The sequence below is a fragment of the Macaca thibetana genome, chromosome 17, assembly GCF_024542745.1.
Source record: "Macaca thibetana thibetana isolate TM-01 chromosome 17, ASM2454274v1, whole genome shotgun sequence".
Lineage (NCBI taxonomy): Eukaryota > Metazoa > Chordata > Mammalia > Primates > Cercopithecidae > Macaca > Macaca thibetana.
In genome coordinates, this window is record NC_065594.1 from 92,534,637 (window position 1) to 92,558,972 (window position 24,336).

Sequence of the window (24,336 nt, forward strand, 5' to 3'; positions counted from 1 at the left end):
TTGAAGTCTAAAGTTTTTAATTTTGATGAAGTCCAATTTATTTTTTCCTTTGGTTGCTTATGCTTTTGTTGTCGTATCTGAGAAGCCACTGCCTAATCAAAGGTCATGAAGATCACTGCTGTGCAGGAATATACCACCAAGCAAAATTTCAAGTATTCATTTAAGAAACACTGATTGAGCTCCTGGAGTGCAAGGAGCGTGAGTGATGGAGAAGGCCCAGGCCCTCACGCACTTGGCAATCAAATACACATCACCTACACAGTCATCAATCATTCGGTAAACGCAGTGAAAGAAACGTACAGTCTGCTATGAATGTTTATAAAAGGGAAATCTGATCCACTGTGAAGTCCAGCAGCGAGAGGCCTTAGAGAGGGTGGAAACCTTTAAACGAGTGTAGACAGCCAGGAGTCGAGGAGAACCTTCCAGCAAAGGAAACGGCACTCATGGGAGGCCCCAGTGGGAAAGCGCCATGGCAGAGGAAGGACTTTTCTACAGTCCAGCCTTGGTAGGAAGGTTCCGAAGCGAGGCTGGGTAGGGAGGCCACGTTATCCCCACAGCACTATACATCTTGTAGGCTTGGCTGAACAGTTGCACAATTCAAACTCTGGTTATCTTCAGCAATAGGACGCCTGAGGTCAGAGGCTCTCCTCTTGGTTAAACCAGCTAAGATCAGCAGGATGCTAAGTGGAAGTCTTTGCAGAGCCTCCAACTTCATTACAATCTCATTTTCATGCTCAGTGACACTCCCGCCAGTGCCACAACGGCTGACAATCACCACAACAATGATGAGAAGAAGCCATAAAAGGACAAAAAGATGGCAGTGCTTCAGCTCCCAGAAGTTCACCGCCCATTTCCAGAAAAGCGATTAATATTCTTCCCCTTGCTTTCAATGTCCAACCCCTTCATTCAAGAAACCCTCTATTTCAATCCCCTCACCCCTCAGGAGTAGAGAAGTTGATTTGTGAGCCACACTCCTCCTTCTTCATTCCTTGGCCTTTACATACAGCTTGCTCTGCTCAACACTTACTTTTGGTTTCATGGATTGGATCTATGACACCCAACAGGAAAAGTTCCCATCTTTTGAGGCTACCAAGTTTATTGGCAACAGACACAGTGAGTGAAAAGAGGGGCTGGGCTACTGCTACTGTTTAGATATGGATTTTTGGCCACATCACACCTCATGTTAAAACACGATCCCCATTGTTGGAGGCAGAGCCTAATGGGAGGTTTTTGGGTCCTGGCGGCAAACGCCTCATGAATGGCTTGGTGCTGTCCTTGCCATAATGAATGAGTTCTCGCTCTGGCTCCTGTGAGCGTTCCCAGAGAGCTGGTTGTAGAAGAGCCCGGCGCCTACCCTTCTATCTCCTGACTCCTCTCTTGCCATGTGGTGGGCTCCTCTTCATCTTCCAGCATGAGTGGAAGCAGTCTGAGGCCTTACCAGAAGCAGATACGAGCACCATGCTTCTTGTGCAACCTGCAGAACTGTGAGCCAAGTAAATCTCTTTTCTTACATTCCCCAGTTGTTTTGTTGACCAAAACAACTACTCTCTGGGAACAATAGTTTTTGTTTATTTACATATGGATACCTTTGATAACCTTTCTTTGTTTTAAAATATCCTAAATCTCACAAATAAATGTAATTATATACTGGGTGAAGAGATGAGAGTTTTAGAAGAAAAAATGGAAACTCTAGAGTAGAATCAGATGGAAAGTTGAGAGTTTAAAAATAAATAATGGCAGAAAAGATCAGTCAACTTGTAAGCAGGTCAATACAAATTACCTAAAATGGAGGAGAGAGGAAAAAAAAGATTGAGGCCAGGTGCAGTGGCTCATGCCTATAATCCCAGCACTTTGGGAGGCCGAGGAGGGTGGATCACTTGAGGTCAGAAATTCAAGACCAGCCTGGCCAACATGGTGAAACCCCATCTCTACTAAAAACACAAAAATTAGCTGGACGAGGTGGCATGCACCTGTAATCCCAGCTATGCAGGAGGCTAAGGCAAGAGAATGGTGTGAACCCAGGAGGCGGAGGTTGCAGTGAGCTGAGATGGCGCCACTGCACTCCAACCTGGGCGACAGAGCAAGACTCTGTCTCAAAAAAAAAAAAAGATTAAAAAATAAACAAAGAGACTAACAGTGGCCTGTGTGGGATAATATCAAGCATTTAACACATATGCAGTTGAAATCACAGAAAGAGAAGAGAAAAAATGGGGCCAAAAGTAGTTGAAGAATGTAAAATATTAAATTTTTAAAAACATCAACTTACAAATACAAGAAGCCCAATGAACCCTGAACAGGAGAAATTAAAGAAAAATAAAGCCAACTATGCACATCAGAGCCAAATCACTGATGCCAAATGATAAAGAGAAAATGACAGCCAGAGCAAAAACACCCATTCTATACAGGGAACGACGGCAAGGACTCATCAGAAGCAAAGGAAACCAGATGGAATGACATTTTTAAAGTGCCGAAAGGAAAAAAACTGTCAACCCACAAGACTCCATGTAGCAAAAGGAGCCTTAAAAAATGACGGTAATCTTCTTCACTGGTAAAAAGAGAAAATTTCTTAAAAAAATAAAGACAGTTTCAGAAAAATGAAAGCTTAGAGGATTCACTGCCCTCAGACCCTCAACAAATGCAAATGCGGAAGAAAGTGCTTCAGGAAAGGGAAATGGCACCAGACAGAAACTGGTTCCTGCAGAGAGGAGCTTCAGGCATGGTCAAATGTGGGCAAATGAAAAGACTTTTTTTTCCCTCAGCTCTTATTTCTTTTACAAAACAATCAACTTTTTAAAGCAAAAATAATGATGGTTGTGGGATTATAATATGTGTAGAAGTAAAATATACGTCAACAATAAACACAGGCCAGAAAGGGTGAACACTGCGACAAAAACCACGACCGACAGCGTCCGACGGTCCTCAAGTCCTTACTCACGTGTCGCTGGCACAGACCCGGAAACAGCTCATCAGTAACTCTGCTGCTTTTTCCAACATGTCCCCAACTTTGCTTTTTCCTTTCTTTACCAACTGCTGATCTGCCTAATAAAATATAAAAACATTTATTTTATTTCATTTTTCCGAGACAAGATCTTGCTGTGTCGCCCAAGCTGGAGTGCAATGGCCCAGTCACACCTCACGGCAGCCTCAACCTCCTGGGCTCCACTGATCTTCCTACCTCAGCCTCCTGAGGAGCCGGAACCATGGAACCAGGCACCACCATGCCTGGCTAGGTTTGGGGTTTTTTTTTTTTGTAGAGACAGGGTCTCACTTAGTTGCTCTGGCAGGTCCTGAACTTCTGACTCCAAGTAATCCTCTCATCTTGGCCTCCCAAAGTGTTGGGATTACAAGCGTGAGCCACTGTGCCCAGCCAAAACATTCATTTCTTAAAGCAAAAAATAGGTACAATTAAGAGCCAAAGTCCCGAAAGATTCTGGAGAAATCAGCTAGCATGTGCTACAATAGTTTTAAAAATTGAGAAGTCTGTATTATTCCAATTCTTCCACAAACCTCAACTTTCTTCAATTATTTCAAGTTAAGTCAGTCACCAACTTTTCAAACCTGCACTGCATGTTACTAAGTGATTGAGCTCTCTTCCTTCAGTCCCTGAAGCTGGCTGGTCAAAATGCTCGAAATAAAAACGTTTAACAAATACCAAAGTCATCGCTGAGTCTGACTTTTCCCTCGCCTTTGCGAGGGTGGCCTTGGTTAAAGAAGAAAGAACCTGTTTCTCCCGCTTGTGTCCTCCACAAACGCAAGGCCCACAACAGGCTTGCAAATGACCCACAGCCAAACTACATTCACGACAACACTAAGCCATCATGGTCGCTTTTTACTATATTAATTTTGCACATATATAATTTTTACTATATATGTTTTGCACTGATGGTGCAAAAACAGCAATAGGCAAAATGCTGGAGTGCTCCCACCAGCAGCAAACTACACAAGTGATCATCATATTCTTAAACACCAGACACTTTGCAATCAATCAATCAATCAATCAATCAACAAACCAGTGACAATAGTTTCCTTTTAACAACGCCCTTGATGAGCCAAGCACAGCGGCTCACACCTGTAATCCCGGCACTTTCGGGAGGCTGAGGTGGGAGAATCACTTGAGCCCAGGAGTTTGAAACCAGCCTGGGCAACATGGCAAGACTCTGCCTTTATAAAAAAATTTTTTTAATTTGCCTGGTATCGTGGCATACACCTGTAGTCCCAGCTATTCGGGAGGCTGAGGTGGAAGGCTTCATTCAGCCCCAGGAACTCAAGGCTGCAGTGAGCTATGATTGCGCCAGTGCACTTCAGCTGGGTGACAGAGCAAGATCATCTCTAAATAAATAAATAAAATGTCCTTGATAATGTAGTAAATACGAATTTTCTTAAATCTTGGTCCTTGAGCACACGTTTTTTATATTCTTTGTGAAGAAATGAGAAGCATACAGCAATTCTGTTGCACACGGGTATCTCATGGCTGTTTACAGAAAACCTCTGGGCAGCTGTCTGAGCTGTGAGCTGGACTAACTGCTTCTTGTGGAACAGAAAACTGACAGACAGACACAGCTAGCTACCCAGGCTTGGGCATCTGGCTGACCATACTCTCCAAAACGAATGAAACAAATCTGTCACTTCCAGGCAAACAACTGATGGTAATGGTTGCCAACAACAACATTTGTGCTTTCAAGAAAAATCAGAATTCTGGAAAACTTTTCTCAACCACCGTGAGCTTTGCAGCTTTTCCTTACTCCAAGGCTTTTCTCATGAGGCCCCTGTAGATGTTAAGAAAGGTAGGGGTTTGGGGGTTGGGTTTTTAACAGTGGTGTGCTAACACTTGGGAGTTGCTGCATGGTTCAGTAAGCCAATACTCTCCAAATGGTCTGCTATGGTCTGAATGTTTGTGTCCCCTCCAAAACTCATGCTGAAATCCTAACCCTCAAAGTGACAGTGTTTGGAACAGAGGCCTCTGAGAGGTGATGAGGTCATGAAGATGAAGCTGTCATGAATGGGATTTGAAGAGAGATCCCTTGCCCCATCTACCACGTGCAGATACAGCAAGAAGGTGCTATGAGGCAGGAAGCAGCCCTCTTCATCAGACACTCAATCTGCTGGTGACTTGATCTTGGACCTCCCTGCCTCCAGAACTGTGAGACATAAATGTTTGTTGGTTACAAGCCACCCAGTTTCTAGTATTTTCTTACAGCAGCCCAAATGGACTAAGACATGACTGACGCAAGATATTATGAAATCCATTCAAAGTGCTTTAGGCAGACCAGTGGATTTTAGTGTAAAGGTAGAAAAAGTTTATTGGGACTCTTCAGAAGCCACATGGTAACTAACCTTTTTAAAAAAACTGCCTCTTGGAGTTTTCATATGTAGAGTCAAAGAATTATCTCAATGGTCTGGAAAGCCTATGAGAATATTCCTCTATTTTCCATCTACATCTTTGTGAGGTAGCCTTTCAGCATCAGGCAGAGAAATACTTGACTGAAAACAGTGTGCTGCAACAGAGTGAGTGCAGAAGCAGGCGACAGAGTGAGTGCAGAAGCAGGCAACAGAGTGAGTGCAGAAGCAGGCGAGAGGACCAGACGGCCTCTGCTGAACTAGGCATCGAAGAGGTCAAGAGTGATGTGACACCACTTTTCTTAGTATTTTGTTTTGGAAATACAGTTATTTTTTATTTAAAAAGTCAGTTATGTTACATGTAAACGGTTTATTGTTACTTTAAAATGAATAAATATTTTTAAATCTTTTCTAATTAAAATTTCTAATACAGTAAATATAAATAGATATAACAAAAATAAAAGTTCTCTGAGGTCTTCAGTGTACTTTTCAGTTCTAAAATTTCCATTTGGTTCTTTTTTTAATTTATTTTTTATTATACTTTGAGTTCTAGGGTACATGTGCACAACATGCAGGTTTGTTACATATGTATACATGTGCCATGTTAGTGTGCTGCACCCATTAACTTGTCATTTACATTAGGTATATCTCCTAATGCTATCCCTCCCCACTTCCCCCACCCCACGACAGGCCCCGGTGTGTGATGTTCCCTTTCCTGTGTCCAGATGTTCTCATTGTTCAATTCTCACCTATGAGTGAGAACATGTGGTGTTTGGTTTTCTGTTCTTGCGACAGTTTGCTGAGAAAGATGGTTTCCAGCTTCATCCATGGCCCTACAAAGGACATGAACTCATCCTTTTTTATGGCTGCATAGTATTCCATCGTGTATATGTGCCACATTTTCTTAATCCAGTCTGTCATTGATGGACATTTGGGTTGGTTCCAAGTCTTTGCTATTGTGAATAGTGCCGCAATAAACATACGTGTGCATGTGTCTTTATAGCAGCATGATTTATAATCCTTTGGGTATATATCCAGTAATGGGATGGCTAGGTCAAATGGTATTTCTAGTTCTAGATCCTTGAGGAATCGCCACGCTGTCTTCCACAATGGTTGAACTCACAGTCCCACGAACAGTGTAAAAGTGTTCCTATTTCTCCACATCCTCTCCAGCACCTGTTGTTTCCTGACTTTTTAATGATCACCATCCTAACTGGTGTGAGATGGTATCTCATTGTGGTTTTGATTTGCATTTCTCTGATGGCCAGTGATGATGAGCATTTTTTCACGTGTTTGTTGGCTGCATAAATGTCTTCTTTTGAGAATTGTCTGTTCATATCCTTTGCCCACTTTTTGACGGGGTTGTTTTTTTCTTGTAAATTTGTCTGAGTTCTTTGTAGACAAAGAACTGGATACTAGCCCTTTGTCAGATAAGTAGATTGCAAAAATTTTCTCCCATTCTGTAGGTTGCCTGTTCACTCTGATGGTAGTTTCTTTTGCTGTGCAGAAGCTCTTTAGTTTAATTAGATCCCATTTGTCAATTGTGGCTTTTGTTGCCATTGCTTTTGGTGTTTTAGACACGAAGTCCTTGCCCATGCCTATGTCCTGAATGGTATTGCTTTAGGTTTTCTTCTGGAGGTTTTTATGGTTTTAGGTCTAACATTTAAGTCTCTAATCCATCTTGAATTAATTTTTGTATAAGGTGTAAGGAAGGGATCGAGTTTCAGCTTTCTACATATGGCTAGCCACTTTTCCCAGCACCATTTATTAAACAGGGAATCCTTTCCCCATTTCTTGTTTTTGTCAGATTTGTCAAAGATCAGATGGTTGTAGATGTGTGGTATTATTTCTGAGGGCTTTGTTCTGTTCCATTGGTCTATATCTGTTTTGGTACCAGTACCATGCTGTTTTGGTTACTGTAGCCTTGTAGTATAGTTTGAAGTCAGGGGGCATGATGCCTCCAGCTTTGTTCTTTTGGCTTAGGATTGTCTTGGCAATGCGGGCTCTTTTTTGGTTCCACATGAACTTTAAACTAGTTTTTTCCAATTCTATGAAGAAAGTCATTGGTAGCTTAATGGGGATGGCATTGAATCTATAAATTACCTTGGGCAGTATGGCCATTTTCACAATATTGATTCTTCCTATCCATGAGCATGGCATGTTCTTCCATTTGTTTGTGTCCTCTTTTATTTCCTTGAGCAGTGGTTTGTAGTTCTTCTTGAAGAGGTCCTTCACATCACTTTTAAGTTGGATTCCTAGGTATTTTATTCTATTTGAAGCAATTGTGAATGGGAGTTCACTCACAATTTGGCTCTCTGTTTGTCTGTTATTGGTGTATAAGAATGCTTGTGATTTTTGCACATTGATTTTGTATCCTGAGACTTTGCTGAAGTTGCTTATCAGCTTAAGGAGATTTTGGGCTGAGATGATGGGGTTTTCTAAATATACAATTTGTGTCATCTGCAAACAGGGACAATTTGACTTCCTCTTTTCCTAATTGAATACCCTTTATTTCTCTCTCCTGCCTGAATGCCCTGGTCAGCACTTCCAACACTATGTTGAATAGGAGTGGTGAGAAAGGGCATCCCTGTCTTGTGCCAGTTTTCAAAGGGAATGCTTCCACTTTTTTCCCATTCAGTATGATATTGGCTGTGGGTTTGTCATAAATAGCTCTTATTATTTTGAGATATGTTCCATCAATACCAAATTTATTGAGAGTTTTTAGCATGAAGGGCTGTTGAATTTTGTCAAAGGCCTTTTCTGCTATCTATTGAGATAATCATGTGGTTTTTGTCTTTGGTTCTGTTTATATGCTGGATTACGCTTATTGATTTGCATATGTTGAACCAGGCTTGCATCCCAGGGATGAAGCCCACTTGATCATGGTGGATAAGCTTTTTGATGTGCTGCTGGATTCGGTTTGCCAGTATTTTATTGAGGATTTTTGCATCGATGTTCATCAGGGATATTGGTCTAAAATTCTCTTTTTTTGTTGTGTCTCTGCCAGGCTTTGGTATCAGGAAGATGTTGGCCTCATAAAATGAGTTAGTGAGGATTCCCTCTTTTTCTATTGATTGGAATAGTTTCAGAAGGAATGGTACCAGCTCCTCCTCGTACCTCTGGTAGAATTCGGCTGTGAATCCATCTGGTCCTGGACTTTTTTGGTTGGCAGGCTATTAATTATTGCCTCAATTTCACAGCCTGTTATTGGTCTATTCAGGGATTCAACTTCTTCCTGGTTTAGTCTTGGGAGAGTGTATGTGTCCAGGAATTTATCCATTTCTTCTAGGTTTTCTAGTTTATTTGCATAGAGGTGTTTATACTATTCTCTGATGGTAGTTTGTATTTCTGTGGGATCAGTGGTGTATCCCCTTTATCATTTTTTATTGTGTCTATTTGATTCTTCTCTCTTTTCTTCTTTATTAGTCTTGCTAGCGGTCTATCAATTTTGTTGATCTTTTCAAAAAACCAGTTCCTGGATTCATTGATTTTTTTGAAGGGTTTTTTTGTGTCTCTATCTCCTTCAGTTCTGATCTGATCTTAGTTATTTCTTGCCTTCTGCTAGCTTTTGAATGTGTTTGCTCTTGCTTCTCTAGTTCTTTTAATTGTGATGTTAGGGTGTCAATTTTAGATCTCTCCTGCTTTCTCTTGTGGGCATTTAGTGCTATAAATTTCCCTCTACACACTGCTTTAAATGTGTCCCAGAGATTCTGGTATGTTATATCTTTGTTCTCATTGGTTTCAAAGAACATCTTTATTTCTGCCTTCATTTCGATATGTACCCAGTAGTCATTCAGGAGCAGGTTGTTCAGTTTCTGTGTAGTTGAGTGGTTTTGAGTGAGTTTCTTAATCCTGAGTTCTAGTTTGATTGCACTGTGGTCTCAGAGATACTTTGTTATAATTTCTGTTCTGTTACATTTGCTGAGGAGTGCTTTACTTCCAACTATGTGGTCAGTTTTGGAATAAGTGCGATGTGGTGCTGAGAAGAATGTACATTCTGTTGATTTGGGGTGGAGAGTTCTGTAGATGTCTATTAGGTCTGCTTGGTGCAGAGCTGAGTTCAATTCCTGGATATCCTTGTTAACCTTCTGTCTCGTTGATCTGTCTGATGTTGACAGTGAGGTGTTAAAGTCTCACATTATTATTGTGTGAGAGTCTAAGTCTCTTTGTAATTCTCTAAGGACTTGCTTTATGAATCTGGGTGCTCCTGTATTGGGTGGATATATATTTAGGATAGTTAGCTCTTCTGTTGAATTGATCCCTTTACCATTATGTAATGGCCTTCTTTGTCTCTTTTGATCTTTGATGGTTTAAAGTCTGTTTTATCAGAGACTAGGATTGCAACCCCTGCCTTTTTTTGTTTTCCATTTGCTTGGTAGATCTTCCTCCATCCCTTTATTTTGAGCCTATGTGTGTCTCTGCATGTGAGATGGGTCTCCTGAATACAGTACACTGATGGGTCTTGACTCTTTATCCAATTTGCCAGTCTGTATCTTTTAATTGGAGCATTTGGCCCATTTACATTTAAGGTTAATATTGTTATGTGTGAATTTTATCCTGTCTTTATGACGTTAGCTGGTTATTTTGCTCGTTAGTTGATGCAGTTTCTTCCTGGCATTGATGGTCTTTACATTTGGGCATGTTTTTGCAGTGGCTGGTACCGGTTGTTCCTTTCCATGTTTAGTGCTTCCTTCGGGAGCTCTTGTAGGGCAGGGCTGGTGGTGACAAAAATCTCTCAGCATTTGCTTGTCTGTAAAGGATTTTACTTCTCCTTCACTTATGAAACTTAGTTTGGCTGGATATGAAATTCTGGGCTGAAAATTCTTTTCTTTAATAATGTTGAATATTGTCCCCCGCTTTCTTCTGGCTTGTAGTTTCTGCCGAGAGATCTGCTGTTAGTCTGATGGGCTTCCCTTTGTGGGTAACCCGACCTTTCTCTCTGGTGCCCTTAACATTTTTTCCTTCATTTCAACTTTGGTGAATCTGACAATTATGTGTCTTGGAGTTGCTCTTCTCAAGGAGTATCTTTGTGGCATTCTCTGTATTTCCTGAATTTGAATGTTGGCCTGCCTTACTAGGTCGGGGAAGTTCTCCTGGATAATATTCTGCAGAGCATTTTCCAACTTGGTTCCATTCTCCCTATCACTTTCAGGTACACCAATCAGACGTAGATTTGGTCTTTTTACATAGTCCCATATTTCTTGGAGGCTTTGTTCATTTCTTTTTACCTGTTTTTCTCTAAACTTCTCTCCTCGCTTCATTCCATTCATTTGATCTTCAATCACTGATACCCTTTCTTCCAGTTGATTGAATCGGTTACTGAAGCTTCTGCATTTGTCAAGTAGTTCTCGTGCCATGGTTTTCAGCTCCATCATGTCATTTACGGACTTCTCTACATTGGTTATTCTAGTTAGCCATTCGTCTAATCTTTTTTCAAGGTTTTTAGTTTCTTTGGGATGCGTTCAAACTTCCTCCTTTAGCTCAGAGAAGTTTGATCGTCTGAAGCCTTTTTCTCTCAGCTCGTCAGTCATTCTCTGTCCACCTTTGTTCCGCTGCTGGCGAGGAGCTGCATTCCTTTGGAGGGGGAGAGGCACTCTGATTTTTAGAATTTTCAGCTTTTCTGCTCTATTTTTTCCCCATCTTTGTGGTTTCATCTACCTTTGGTCTTTGATGATGGTGATGTACAGATGGGGTTTCGCTGTGGATGTCCTTTCTGTTTGTTAGTTTTCCTTCTAACAGTCAGGACCCTCAGCTGCAGGTCTGTTGGAGTTTGCTGGAGGTCTACTCCAGACCTGTTTGCCTGGGTATCAGCAGCGGAGGCTGCAGAAGAGTGAATACTGCTGAACAGCAAATGTTGCTGCCTGATTGTTCCTCTGGAAGCTTCGTCTCAGAGGGGTACCCGGCCGTGTGAGGTTTCAGTCTGCCCCTACTGGGGGATGCCTCCCAGTTAGGTTACTTGGGGGTCAGGGACCCACTTGAGGCAGTCTGTCTGTTCTCAGATCTCAAACTCTGTGCTTGAAGAATCACTACTCTCTCCAAAGCTGTCAGTCAGGGACATTTAAATCTGCAGAGGTTTTTGCTGCCTTTTGTTTGGCTATGCCCTGTCCCCAGAGTTGGAGTCTACAGAGGTAGGCAGGCCTCCTTGAGCTGCAGTGGGCTCCACCCAGTTCGAGCTTCCCGGCCACTTTGTTTACCTACTCAAGCCTCAACAATGGCGGGCGCCCCCAAGCCTCACTGCCACCTTGCAGTTAGATCTCAGACTGCTGTGCTAGCAATGAGGGAGGCTCCATGGGCGTGGGACCCTCTGAGCCAGGCACAGGATATAATCTCCTGGTGCCGCTTGCTAAGACCCTTGGAAAAGCGCAGTATCAGGGTGGGAGTGACCTGACTTTCCAGGTGCTGTGTGTCATGGTTTCCCTTAGCTAGGAAAGGGAATTCCCTTACCCCTTGCGCTTCCCGGGTGAGGCGATGCCTCGCCCTGCTTCAGCTCTCGCTTGATGGGCTGCACCCATTGTCCTGCACCCACTGTCTGACACGCCCCAGTGAGATGAACCTGGTACCTCAGTTGGAAATGCAGAAATCACCCATCTGCGGCGTCGCTCACACTGGGAGCTGTAGCCTGGAACTGTTTCTATTTGGCCATCTTGGAACCCCCCCTCCCTCCTCCCCCATTCTTCTTTATATTGCCTATTTCCTTGTTGAGACTTTAAATGTTTTCATTTGTTTCAAGCACGTTCTAAATTGCTTGCTGAATCAAGAGGGCTGTTTAAAATGCTTATTAGATAATTCCAACATCTGTGCAATCTCAGCATTGGTGTCTTCTGCTGAACGTCTTTTCTCATTCAAAATCTCAGGAAGTTGACATTTTCCTGGTAATCGGTGTCGATTAAATCCTGGACATTTGGGGCACTACGTGACAAGACTGTGGATCTTATTTATCTTCTTTTAGCAGGCCTCACGATGTAAGCAGAGAAACAGGCGCATCCCCTTTGCCACTGAATGGGGGAGGTCCAGGTCCCCTGCTGAGCCTCTGACATCCACCTAGCTCCTCATTGCTGCTAGCCCAGGGTGGAGGTCCTGGGCCACCCCCAGCCCGCACCACTTTGAAGATGGGGCGGGAGGGACCTGCGGACTTTTTGTGCCTGGCACTGCAGTGAGGCAGTGATGGTCAGAGTTCTGTCTTGCTGGACTGTCTTCCCAGGCTCCTGGTTTCCTTGGGGATTTTGTCTCTGCCTGACAGTGAAAGGCTTCAGGTTTCTAAGGCACCCAGTCCAGGACAGACAGGAGACAAAAGGGAAACCCGGAGACTCCCTACATCCAACTCTGAGCCCCATCCCCCTCTTCTCTCCACCTCCCATAGCCATGCCAGCCTGACAACTCCCAGGGTTTTAACTGTTTTTAGCAGGCGCAATAGGGAGAAATCCATTGCATGCTGCCTAGAACTGAAGTCATCAATCATTTCTAAAACCGTAAAGGGGTCGTCCTAAAACCAAAAGGTAGACAAATGCTGCTCCATAATGGGGGCTTCTGTGGGTCCCCAAGGGGAAGTCACCTCCATAAAACCCAGGATCTCCCCTCACCCCAGGGAAGCCCCCTCCTACTGCCCAAATCTATATGAAGCTGAATTCTTTTCATCGGGGGAGCAGGCCACATCTTAAAGGTGGAAGAGATGCAGAATAGCTCATTAGTTGTTGTTCCACTGACTTCATAAAAATAATACATACCATAAATGGTTAACGACAAAATGAAACCTCTCCCTCTGTATGAACAGTGTGGAAATCTGAGCAAATGTTTACTTAAATCTGTTTCTGTTAACCTAGAAAGAATAGTCAATATCTGTTCTTTTGCTTCCTATACCAGACACATCTCAACTTCAATTCACTCCTCAAAACTTTTGGAAAGAATGACATGAAATTAAACAACAGTGTTTATTTTACCAAGTGTTAATTTTAAAACAAGTGTTTTATTGTTAAACATTTTATAAAATTTTAAACAATTTTACAAAATTTTATAAAAATTTAAACAATTTATAAAATTTTAAAACAAGTGTTAATTTAAAACCAAGTGTTAATTTTAAAACAATAATGACAGCAAATTAAACTTACATTATTAGCAAACACTCGAAGGTCAAGCGCTACTGCATACATGACAGGCAGAGCCCTGCAGGACAAAAAGTAAACAAGTGTGAGGGGCTATGAGACCCAAGATTCCATCCCCAGAGGTGGGAAGAACACAGACGCCCAGGACTACTATCCAGAATGGAGTCCACGCTTATCCAAAACTCTGACAGTTGTTTGCTTCCTCACTTTCTGTCCGGGTGGGCTGCAGGCCCCAAACTTCCTGATCATCCCAGGGCCTCACACTGCAGTGCTCCCCAACCCTGCCAAAGGCCCCAGCCCTGCTGCAGCTCCAGGCTCCCAGGATATCCTCCTCCCCTCAGCTTCCCACCAGTATCCAAACAGCACCACTAAAAAAGAAGTGGTTTGATCAGATTTCCTAACAGGAACCAGAATATGTAATACACAAAATGTCACAAAACAACTTTTACAGCCAACTGGCAAAACTGGACTGTTTTCATGTGCAAGTTTTTACGTTAAAAGATAAAAGCGTGGCAGGAGGCGGAGCTTGCAGTGAGCCGAGATCACGCCACTGCACTCCAGCCTGGGCAACTGAGCAAGACTCCGTCTCAAGAAAAGAAAAAAAAGATAAAAGGGTGGGTTTGTTTGCAAAAGGCCTTTGGTTACTTTAGTATAAACAAAATTCAGTATTTATCTATAGTTTGTTAATAAATCATAAAATTAAGAATTAGTTTGGCAAGGCATTTAAAAATACCACCATTATTATGTATTAGAACACCCCAAATGAACGGTAGTTGGTCTACCTCTTTTATCTAAAGTTTAAAACCAAAAGTTCAAAATTGACAACTGAAGGAAAAAACAGTATTTAATAAATATCTGGGGAAATGGACATGTGAAATAAAAATAATACTATATTTACACAGACACACTGCAAACAATGTGGCTGATTTACCATTTAAGTTTACTAGATTTGTAACTCCATTAATCTGTGTGGATATTACCATATGTCAACACAATGATTATTAAATATCCACATGGAAAATACAATATACATTTATTTAAAGCAAATTTGTAAAAAGATTCTACTTTAAAAAATTGCCATTTACGAATTCAGCTGTTTCTGTTCACACTTACCAGTTTTCTTCTTTGTGGGCCTGGAATGCTCGCAAGAATGATGTACTGTATTAAGGAAGATACGGCATATAAAGTTCAAATAATGCTATGTACGATTAAAGTAAAGAATAAGAATCTAAATTTTAAGGAATGTAGCTCACCCTTTAGCAGATTTATGTTACAACAATAGTAAGTTCTTGAAGGAAAAAAGGTATAAGCTCACATTACAAATATCTGTATCTCACTAGGCTCAAGTATACTAAACACATGTATTTCATACATATTGTCTCCTAAGTAAAAAAGACTTACAAGATTTTTTAAAATCAGCCATTTCAGATATTTTATTTGGTTTCTCTGAGCCCAGATGATCATGAGTTATATTTAAGTGCTTTAGAATCTGTAGCATAAGGCTGATTTTATCAACTCTAGAATTCTTGAATTCTAAGGAGGCTGTTAGCAAGTAGGCCAACTCTCTTCTGTGTATATTTAAACAAGGCGGTTAAAACGAAAAGACAAAATCTAGAGATACATACAAATCCTTAGAACACTCACCGATTCAGGCCTTAACTAAAGATACCCTTTACATGACTGAAGTAGGAATTGGTCTGGTTTAAGGTCTTCAGCCGCCACAATTCAAGGCCGACGTGTATCTGACTCCACTCTTGTCCATCTCTGCCTGAATTCTGGATTTCTGATATTTCACCACAGGACTTAACCAGTCCCTGTAACTATACTTACTGCCTAAACCTTCTTCTTCTCAACAGGGTAAGATCCTTCTTTTTCACCAGGGTTCTTCCTTACTAAGTGACTGCATGAGTCTTCAGATCCATGCTAAATTTAAGTACCCGAGTGAAAGAGCTGAAAAGAGTTTCTCTTCCAAAACACTGTCATTCCTTTCTAACTGCAGAAATGAGCAACTGGCCCAATGTTTCCGGGTCTCAAGTCCCAAGTAATCCACTGCATGCGTTCTACGCCGGACAGCTGCCATGAATGACAAAGGATATTGGACGATCACGGTCTGGCACTTGTATGCCTCTATGAAGTCATGATTCCCCACTGCGTAAGTGCACCTGGAGGAGAAAGAGAAACACGCTGTCACACGATAAAACCTAGCACTAGTTATGCAGCACACACAGCTCACTTCACTGTACAGGTCCCAGTGGTCCTGAGATGAAAGGGGTGAAGGAAGAAACACACAAATGTCTGAACACAAACAGCTGAGGATAAGAGGAGTCCCACGGTAAGCTCGGAGACTACACTTTCAAGCCCCAGAAGGACCCAGCTCCAGCAGGTTTATGAGTAACACGCTGATAACAGAGTATGACCCTTCCACGCTAGCAGGAGCTGACAATGACATTCAAACTGGATTCCCAGCTGGGTAATGTCAGTGTTAGTTCATCGTCCAATCTGGAACCGATCGCACACCGCACAGAGCCAGGACATCACAGGTGCTTTGTACTACAAGGAACACGGTAGTGCCCCAACTCTTCCAAAGACCCTGTGGGGTTCACAGGACATTCCTGCTCACAGACCCCACCCTGGTCCTGTAGCCTAGGCTGCTCTGAAAGACAGTAATCAAATCTCACATGGCTATAAGGACACCATCTTCTGCCTGAAAAGATCCTTCAGAGGTAACACAGTAGACACGAAGTGTACATAAAAGCAGCATTGTTTGCTTTGCTCAACTCTAGTTCTTTCCCAGTAACGTAAAGAGCTTCAAAAAAGACATACTATTTCCACAAAAGGGGTAAGTGAATGGTTAGGCTCCATACTCTACTAAAAAGACCACTATCCAGGCACTATGGTAAATACTATGTGATGTTAAAAATAGTATTACACAACTGATGTATAAAATTTTCACAGGCTTTATCAAAGTGAAATTACAAATGCATTTTCCTACTTTTTCAAAGTCAATTATTCACTGCTTCAAGCATAAGATAATGCAAGATAAAATACCCAGTTAATTCAGCAATTTCCAGATGTGTGTGTTTTTCTTCCTCCCCAACAGATTACCTTAAATGAGCTGCAAACATTTCATCATAAGGGGGTTCCAAGACTTGCTGACACTTCTCCTCTGGAGAGGCCATCTGATTTTAAAAAAGAAAAATGGCAAAAGTAAAATAAATAGGCACAGAAAGAATGTAACATATAGAAAGATATTTAAACCTGTTTCAAGAAAATTTATGCTTTATAGTTCACAGTAGCACTTTATATTTAAAACTCTAAATAAAAGGTTGAGGCTGTGAGCATGGTGGCTCACGCCTGTAATCCCAGCACTTTGGGAGGGCGAGGTGGGCAGATCACTTGAGGCCAGAGGTTCAAGACCAGCCTGGCCAACATGGTGAAAGCCCGTTTCTACAAAAACATTACAAAAATTAGCCGGGTGTGGTGGTGCACACTGCTAATCCCAGCTACTCAGGAGGCTGGGCATGAGAATCGCTTGAACCTGGGTGCTGAAGGTTGCAGTAAGCCAAGATCGTGCCACTGCACTACCCGCTGGGCGACAGAGAGATACTCTGTCTCATAAATAAATGGTTCATTACTTCAACAAATATTTATCAATATTTCAGGGGAACAAGAGGCCCATGAATATAATTTAGTCTCGCCTTCTGCAGGTCAGAAAATATTCTAGGCACTTTCATATATATTTTAGTATTTAATAACCAGTCAGTCAAGAAATACTTGTTAAGTAACTATCACAGGTTTAGTAAGTGAGGTCTAACGAGTTACCAATGGTGCTATGCTAGGACTCACCCTTTTCGGCTTCCTGCTGAGAGCACCAGTCTCATCTCCTGGGCTACGCTAGCTGACATTTCTTTCTAAGTTTTCCTTTCCTCCTAACAGTCAAATTTTAGATAATCTGAACATCTCAATAGGTGAAGGTTAATTCTGTCAACTTGGCTGGCCATGGAGTCCCCAGACAATGTCATTTCTGGGAGCATCTGTGAGGGTGTTTCTGGATGACACTGGCAGTTGCACTAGCAGACTCAGGAAAGGTGATGGCCCTCCTCAGTGTGGACGGGCAGTGACCAATCTGATGAGGGCTTGAATAGAACAAGAGGTCGAGGAAGGAAGAATTCACTCCTTGTGTGGGACTTCTCGACCTCTATAATCACAGGACCCAGTTCCTCATACTAAACCTCTATAAATATCGATATATCCCATTGGCTCTGTTTCTCTGGAGAACCCGGACTAATACACAATAGATTACAGCACACTTTTTTTGTTTTGTTTTGTTTTCACAAAAGCAATGAGCCCGTGCTGATATGGTGAGACAGAAGAATGACAGTATCAGAAAAATCACCATTCTATAGTCCCTGGGGAATGAAACCACCAGAAGAAAGTTTAAGGGGGGAATTTTACAATGAAGGGATCCATCTCAGACAGCCAACAGGACAGTGTGTGTCCTCTCATGTGACACAATATGAAGCACACAGCACCAGCCATGGGGTGTTCTGGCCAAGGCGAGCTTGAGTCTCATCAAGTCTCTAGCACTAACTCCTACTTAGAGCAATGGTTTTCAACACTGTCTACACATAGAATCACATAGTATTGATTAGAAAAACAAAAACAAGCCTGCTGCTACTTCAGAGACTGATTTACCTGGTCTCCGCTGCAAATCTGTACACCACCAAACATAATCACCAATAGATAAGCCCATTTTCCTTCCAAAAGAAAAATGCTGCTCCCAGTAGAAACACACCCCAATATGATAATGGGTATCAATAAGGAAACAGGGCTTTACCAAATGTCCACAAGATTTTCTATAGAAAATACCACCTCAACATCATCTACGCCACAGATGACATGGAAACTCCATGTACAACTCCAGGCTGGGCCTTGGCTTGCCGGACTTTCTACTTAAATGGGAGACACCTGTGGTGCATGACGTCTATGGGGCTTTGGGAACGCACAGGCCTGGACAGAGTCTAAGCTCCGCCGTCTCTCCACCATCTCACTTCTCCAAACCTCAGAGAGCTGTGTAGGAATCAAACACAGGGGCAGGAGGTCCATATCACTACAGCGTACCCACACAGTCAGTGCTCCACAAATGAATTGAAATTACATAAATCATAAAGAAACTTTACAATTTTCAAATAAGAGTGACAATACTAGTTTTCTTCTTACTCAAACTCTACGTTTCTCTTAGGAAAGTGATTATCCTGTAATTCTCTGCAGACACCTGTGTGCACAGCTCTTTTACCTACTTGAAGTCGTGGGTTTGCAACATGAGGATGTTTAAAAGACACCAACTCTGCACAAGATGCTCCATCTCTGGTGTCGATGGCTTCGTACACCTGAAACATTTGAAAGGGAAACCTAAGTAGAAAATAAAATATTCTGTTCCAATAAAACCTACAACAATACATTGAATGCCACACAGGGGAAAATTCATTTTCCCCTAGTTTGAAAGGAGACAGAATAATCAAAATGTAACAGGGGGTCACTACTCCCTGCAGTGGATAAACAATAATTTCATTTCAAAATAGGATGTTCCTGGCTGGCTCAGGCCTGTAATCCCAGCACTTTGTGAGGCTGAGGAAGGATTGCTTGAGGCCAGGAGTTCGAGACCATCCTGGACAACACAGCAAGACCTGTCTCTTTAAAACAAACAGACACAAAAAAATAAAAACAGATGTTCCTGAAGCAAAAAAAAACAGGTCAAGCTAATAAAAATAAGTCAGTGGTTTATCAGGCAGCTCTTCATGAAGGTGAATTATTCTAGTTTTACTCGATCACACTGATATATGTTTGAAAATCCAAATATACAGCTTATGAAAAAGAAATCAGGTTAAAAACCACATATATCCAAAATTCAAAAAGCTTCCACTCAACCTTAATATAAAATAAAAGGAAAATGGAAATAGCTAAATAGATGACACATTCATATAATGCGATACTTGGCTGCTGTTATAACGAATAAAATAGATCTATACGTAGTAACATGAGAAAATGTCCACAATATGATGAATAAATGAAAAAAAAAAGTTAACTGCAGGAAAACTGTATAACTTGATTTGGGAGAAAAAAGAAGAGAAAAATTATGTACAACATGTAAACACAGGAAAGAATGCAGGGCCTGGATCACACCACACCAGCTGACTACGCGGACCATGAGGTGGAGACTGGGAGACCCGGGAGCCTTTTGCCCTATCTAGCTCCTGCCACAACAGATATTTTATAATTAGAAAACCAAATATGCTTTTAAATTATATTTACAAAAAAAATGGCAGGGCGCGGTGACTCATGCCTGTAATCCCAGCACTTTGGGAGGCCGAGGCGGGCGGATCACGAGGTCAAGAGATCGAGACCCTCCTGGCTAACACACTGAAACCCCGTTTCTACTAAAAATACAAAAAAATTAGCTGGGCGTGGTGGTGGCGCCTGTAGTCCCAGCTACTCAGGAGGCTGACGCAGAATGGCATGAACCCAGGAGGTAGAGCTTGCAGTGAGCCAAGATGACGCCACTGCATTCCAGTCTGGGCCACAGAGTGAGACTCTGTCTCATAAAAAAAAAAAGACACAAAAATTCTAACTAAGCAAAAAGGCAAGCACAATGCTTTAGATACAGTATAATTTAACTATGAGAAATTTAAATATTTACATTTTATGGTAACACAAGACTGACCGGGGATGTCATAACATGGATGTGCAAATGGCCAAAAAGCACAAGCAGATGAGCTTCCTCTACACCCACCAGAGTACTTACAACTAGGAAGGCTGATGACGCCAAGTGTTGCCAGGAGCCTGAGGCAACCAGAAGGCTCACACATTGGTGGTGGGGTAAGTTGGGGTAAATTTTTAGAAGAAAATTGGTATTCTACTAAAGCAAGCAAATGCCTACTCTCTCACCCAGTAATCCTGTGCCCAGGAGTCTATACCCAGAAGAAAAGGAGATACATGCCACCAGTTCAACACGCTGGAGCCCAACTCCTCCTACCCCATTGTTCAACTCAGGGTATGACTGGGAGGCTGACACGACCTTCCTCAAGACTAACTTAAATGATAAGGAATTTCCCACCTGACTATTCCATACAACTACATATGCATTTACATTTTGAAACAGTAATCACACTTCCAGGGACTTACAACTAGAAACAGAAGATATTTATACTTGGCTACATGTAATCACAAAATATTGGACACAAACTAAATATCCATCCATATAGACTGGCTGAATACTCTGTGAAACATGTATTTTGAGGCACACTATGCAACCATTTTTTGAAAATGAGGAAGATCTCTATGAATTTTCATGGAATAATTTCCAGGAAGATACAGTTAAGTGAAAAAAGCAAGTTGTAGAAGAGTATGTACAGAATGCTGCCTTTTGTATAAGAATGAAGGGAAACAAGAAAAATACGTGTTTATGTCTCTGTGTCACATGTACATCCCAAAAGGAAATACAGGATGGAGAAGGCAGAATCTAATGAAAATGATTATCTTTCTAGAGAGGGGGTAGAATGAGGTGAGAGAGAGATAGAAGGAAAGTTTCTGAGCACACCTTTAAACAGAACAGTTACTTACAACCCCGTTCAAGAAATAAAATAGAAAGACAAACCTTAAAATTGAAACAAATAGAAAATACATACCTAAGTGGATATCAGAAAAAAGAATATGAGTAACCTTTGAAAACAGTGGTTTGTGGGATTTGACTGTCCTTATTCTAAGGACGAAAAGACTGCCCCCAAAAAAAAAGAAATCCTGAATTTCATCATCACTGAGTAGATGTTGGTGGTGGCATGGGGGCCCGAATCCTGAACGGCTTGTGAGTGTAGTGGGTGGGCTGGTGTCGCTGGGACCACAGTTGTCAGTGAGAATGAGCAGCACTGGCACAGAGCAGAAGGGAGAGTCCCATGGGATTTGGGTTGGAGGTGTGAGCAGGAGCTTAACTTTTTCTTCAGCTGAAGCCATCTGAAGACTTCCAGGTTTTATGCCTTCATAGGGAAATTACAGCCATTCAGAGGCAGCCCTCCTGCCCCAGTCCATGTAAGGTCACAGGCTGCTGCTCAAGGTCACATCATATCCCAGCTCCTCACATTTTCAAAGTCACAATGGGTGCAAGATGATTTGGGCCCAAGTATTATGAAAACTAAGTTTCTCTTCATAGCCCTGGCCACAGGTTTAGGAATTTAATCTAAAAGACAGACAGATGGATACTAAGATCCTCAACTGTTTAGGGGAAAGGGTTAGGTTTCCTCTTTAAAATGACCATGCTAGAGATCAGTATTTTGCAATTTACAACATTGCATTTGCCAATCATCATCATCAAGCTGAAGGTGGCCCCAAGAAGACAACACTGGCATCTGCCCATTATCTGCAGGAGGCTTTCCCGTGTCCCCTGCCCACTCCCTGCAAGAACTCACTGCTGCCCAGCTCCAAAGGGGCCTCATCTGGCTCCCTCGAGACCACCTGACCAGATGCAACGGAACAGCACCCTCAAGGACGAGGGAGGCGACTGCCTGGGCTGGGCAGGCACACAGGGTCTTCCCTGCTTGCCCTCCCATCAGTAGCTGGCCCTGGGCTGGAAGGTAAAATGACGGATCCCGCCCAGGTCTTGGTCTGCAGGTCCCCCAAGAAAACCAGTACTAGTCAGTTTAGCCCCAAAGAGGACATGCCTTCCAAAGTGGCCCTCCCTGTGCCGTGTGGGCATGCCTAGCCACAGGAGCCCCAACAGACTCCAACCTTGCTCAACTAAGGCGCTTCTGGCTAGAAAGCCGTTCTGGAGCCTGCTGGCCGAGCCGTGCTCTCTTTGGCTCCACACAAACAGGAGGTTCAAGCTAAGAGTTCCCCACAGCCACCCCTGCTTATGGTTCCAGGCACGCTGGGCCCCATACTGTGCAATCACTCGCACCACCCAGGGCCTTGCAGTGGGCCCAGCCCCAGGAGCCTAAGAGGCCTTGTTCTGGTTAACATCAGTACTCTGGTGACCGGTCACACTTGAGCACGACGTTCTGATGTCGCCAAGGCCTCCAGGGCTCTCTGCAGAGGGAACCTATGGGGCACTGAGAGTCCCAGACTTGGAGCAAGCACTGTGGAATGGAAGCATACTTCAATGACCGAACACACTGGGGACACAGTGGTCACGAAGGGATCAAGCCCTGGAGTCCAGACACCGGGTCCCTCCAAGGAGAGGTGGAGACCCCTGCTGGGGGCACTCACTGGTAACCCTCTTTTGCCTGTGACCTCCCCGGGTGGTCCCTGCACATATGCAGGGTGATGTCACCACATCCTCAACTCCACTTGGCCACACCCACCTGGGCTGCACCCAGTGTCCCAGGTGTGACCTGACTAGAGGAGGGCTCAGTGCCACAGGGCCTTGAGTCCAAGGAGGGCCCCAGCTTGCTTGGTAGGCATGAATGTGTCCCAAGGGTGGTCCTATCAATGCCCCTGCCTCAATGACTAAATTGTGAGAAGGCTGGGGGTGTGAAGAGGAAAAGCAGGGATGGCAACAGACAGTACCAGCAAGCACTAAAAGTGCGACTGGCACCACAGTGGACGCAGGACCCCTAGCAGCCCAGCCACCTGGCCAATTCTTAACATCTCATGCTGCAGAGCCTTCAGCCCTCAACGGGACCACACAACCAGACTCCAAGTGAGCACCTTCTGAGCGGCACCCCCAGGCCTGGCTCACCAGGGGATGCTCCCTGGCTCTGGCCCCAGGAAGACTTTCTTGTGGCTGCTGCATGCCCCACACACCCACTAGTCTGGTCCACAGTGGGCACCATCTACTCCTGGAATTCAAAACTCTTTTAAAAATTCAAAATCGTTACAGGTCATGAATCTCTGAAGTCACTTCTGAACAGTCAAACTTTCCAATTCCATAAACTCTTGAAAGGCAATATGAAGAACTATTCAAGATTGAGGAGTAAAGTATGTAACTCAAAGCTGATTCCCTAAATAAAGGTGTTCACTACACCTGTAAAAAGGAGAGGTGTTCTTGGCAAAAGGAACATAATGAAGAAAATCTTTGGGACAAGAAAGATCATGGGGTGCCACAAGAAGATAACACTCCACACCCCGCAGGATGGCCATAATAGAAAGAATGGAAAAAACAAGTGTGGACAAGGAAGTGAAGACATTGCAACCCTCATACATTGCTGGTGAAAATGTAAAATGATGCAGCTAGCTGCTTTGGCATTTCTTCAAGAAGTTAAACACAGAATTACCATATGACTCAGCAATTCTACTCTTAGGTATATGCCAAAAAGAAAACAAAACATGTGCATGAATGTTCACAGCAGCAGCACAATAGCCAAAAAGAGGAAACAACCGAAGTGGTCCATCAACTGACGAATGGATAAACAAAATATTCCATATGATGCAGTATCATTAGCCATGAAAAGGAATGACACACTGATACACGCTCCAACACAGATGAACCCTGAAAACATGATGTAAGTAAAAGACACACAAAAGCCACATACTGAAATCACCACAATCAGCAAATCCACACAGACAGAAAGTAGATTAGCGGTTGATCGGCTCGGGGAGGCAGGAACAGGGAGTGACTGCTTAATGCTTACGACGTTTCCATTTGGGGTGACAAAAAAATTCTGGATAATGGTGATGGTTGTGCAATATTGTGAATGTACTTAATTGTGTACTTTAAAATGGTTAAATGGTAAATTTAAGTTATGAGTACTTCGGCGGGGGCCACGGTACATTCAGCACAAGTGAAATAAACCTTTAGACTGGTGACGCCAAGTTAACAGGTAAACAGACCAGATGATGTGTTAAAGCATCTGGAACTTTCCCTGGAGGAAACAGAGTCAATCAAGTTTTAGTAACAGAGGCAGATGCTCAA

General features: G+C 42.8%; 1 protein-coding gene across 2 annotated transcripts in view; it reads right to left on the bottom strand.

The window, feature by feature from the left end:
• PCID2 (PCI domain containing 2) overlaps positions 1-24,336 on the bottom strand; it is a 52,387-nt gene that overhangs the window by 24,544 nt on the left and 3,507 nt on the right. For both annotated transcript variants that reach the window (XM_050767038.1, XM_050767037.1), the window contains exons 2-7: positions 18,737-18,826; positions 16,542-16,615; positions 15,531-15,598; positions 14,550-14,589; positions 13,443-13,497; positions 2,936-3,039 (exon numbers count right to left, since the gene is read on the bottom strand). In XM_050767038.1, coding sequence (XP_050622995.1) covers positions 2,936-3,039; positions 13,443-13,497; positions 14,550-14,589; positions 15,531-15,598; positions 16,542-16,615; positions 18,737-18,826 — 431 coding nt within the window. The remainder of the gene's footprint in view (positions 1-2,935; positions 3,040-13,442; positions 13,498-14,549; positions 14,590-15,530; positions 15,599-16,541; positions 16,616-18,736; positions 18,827-24,336) is intronic.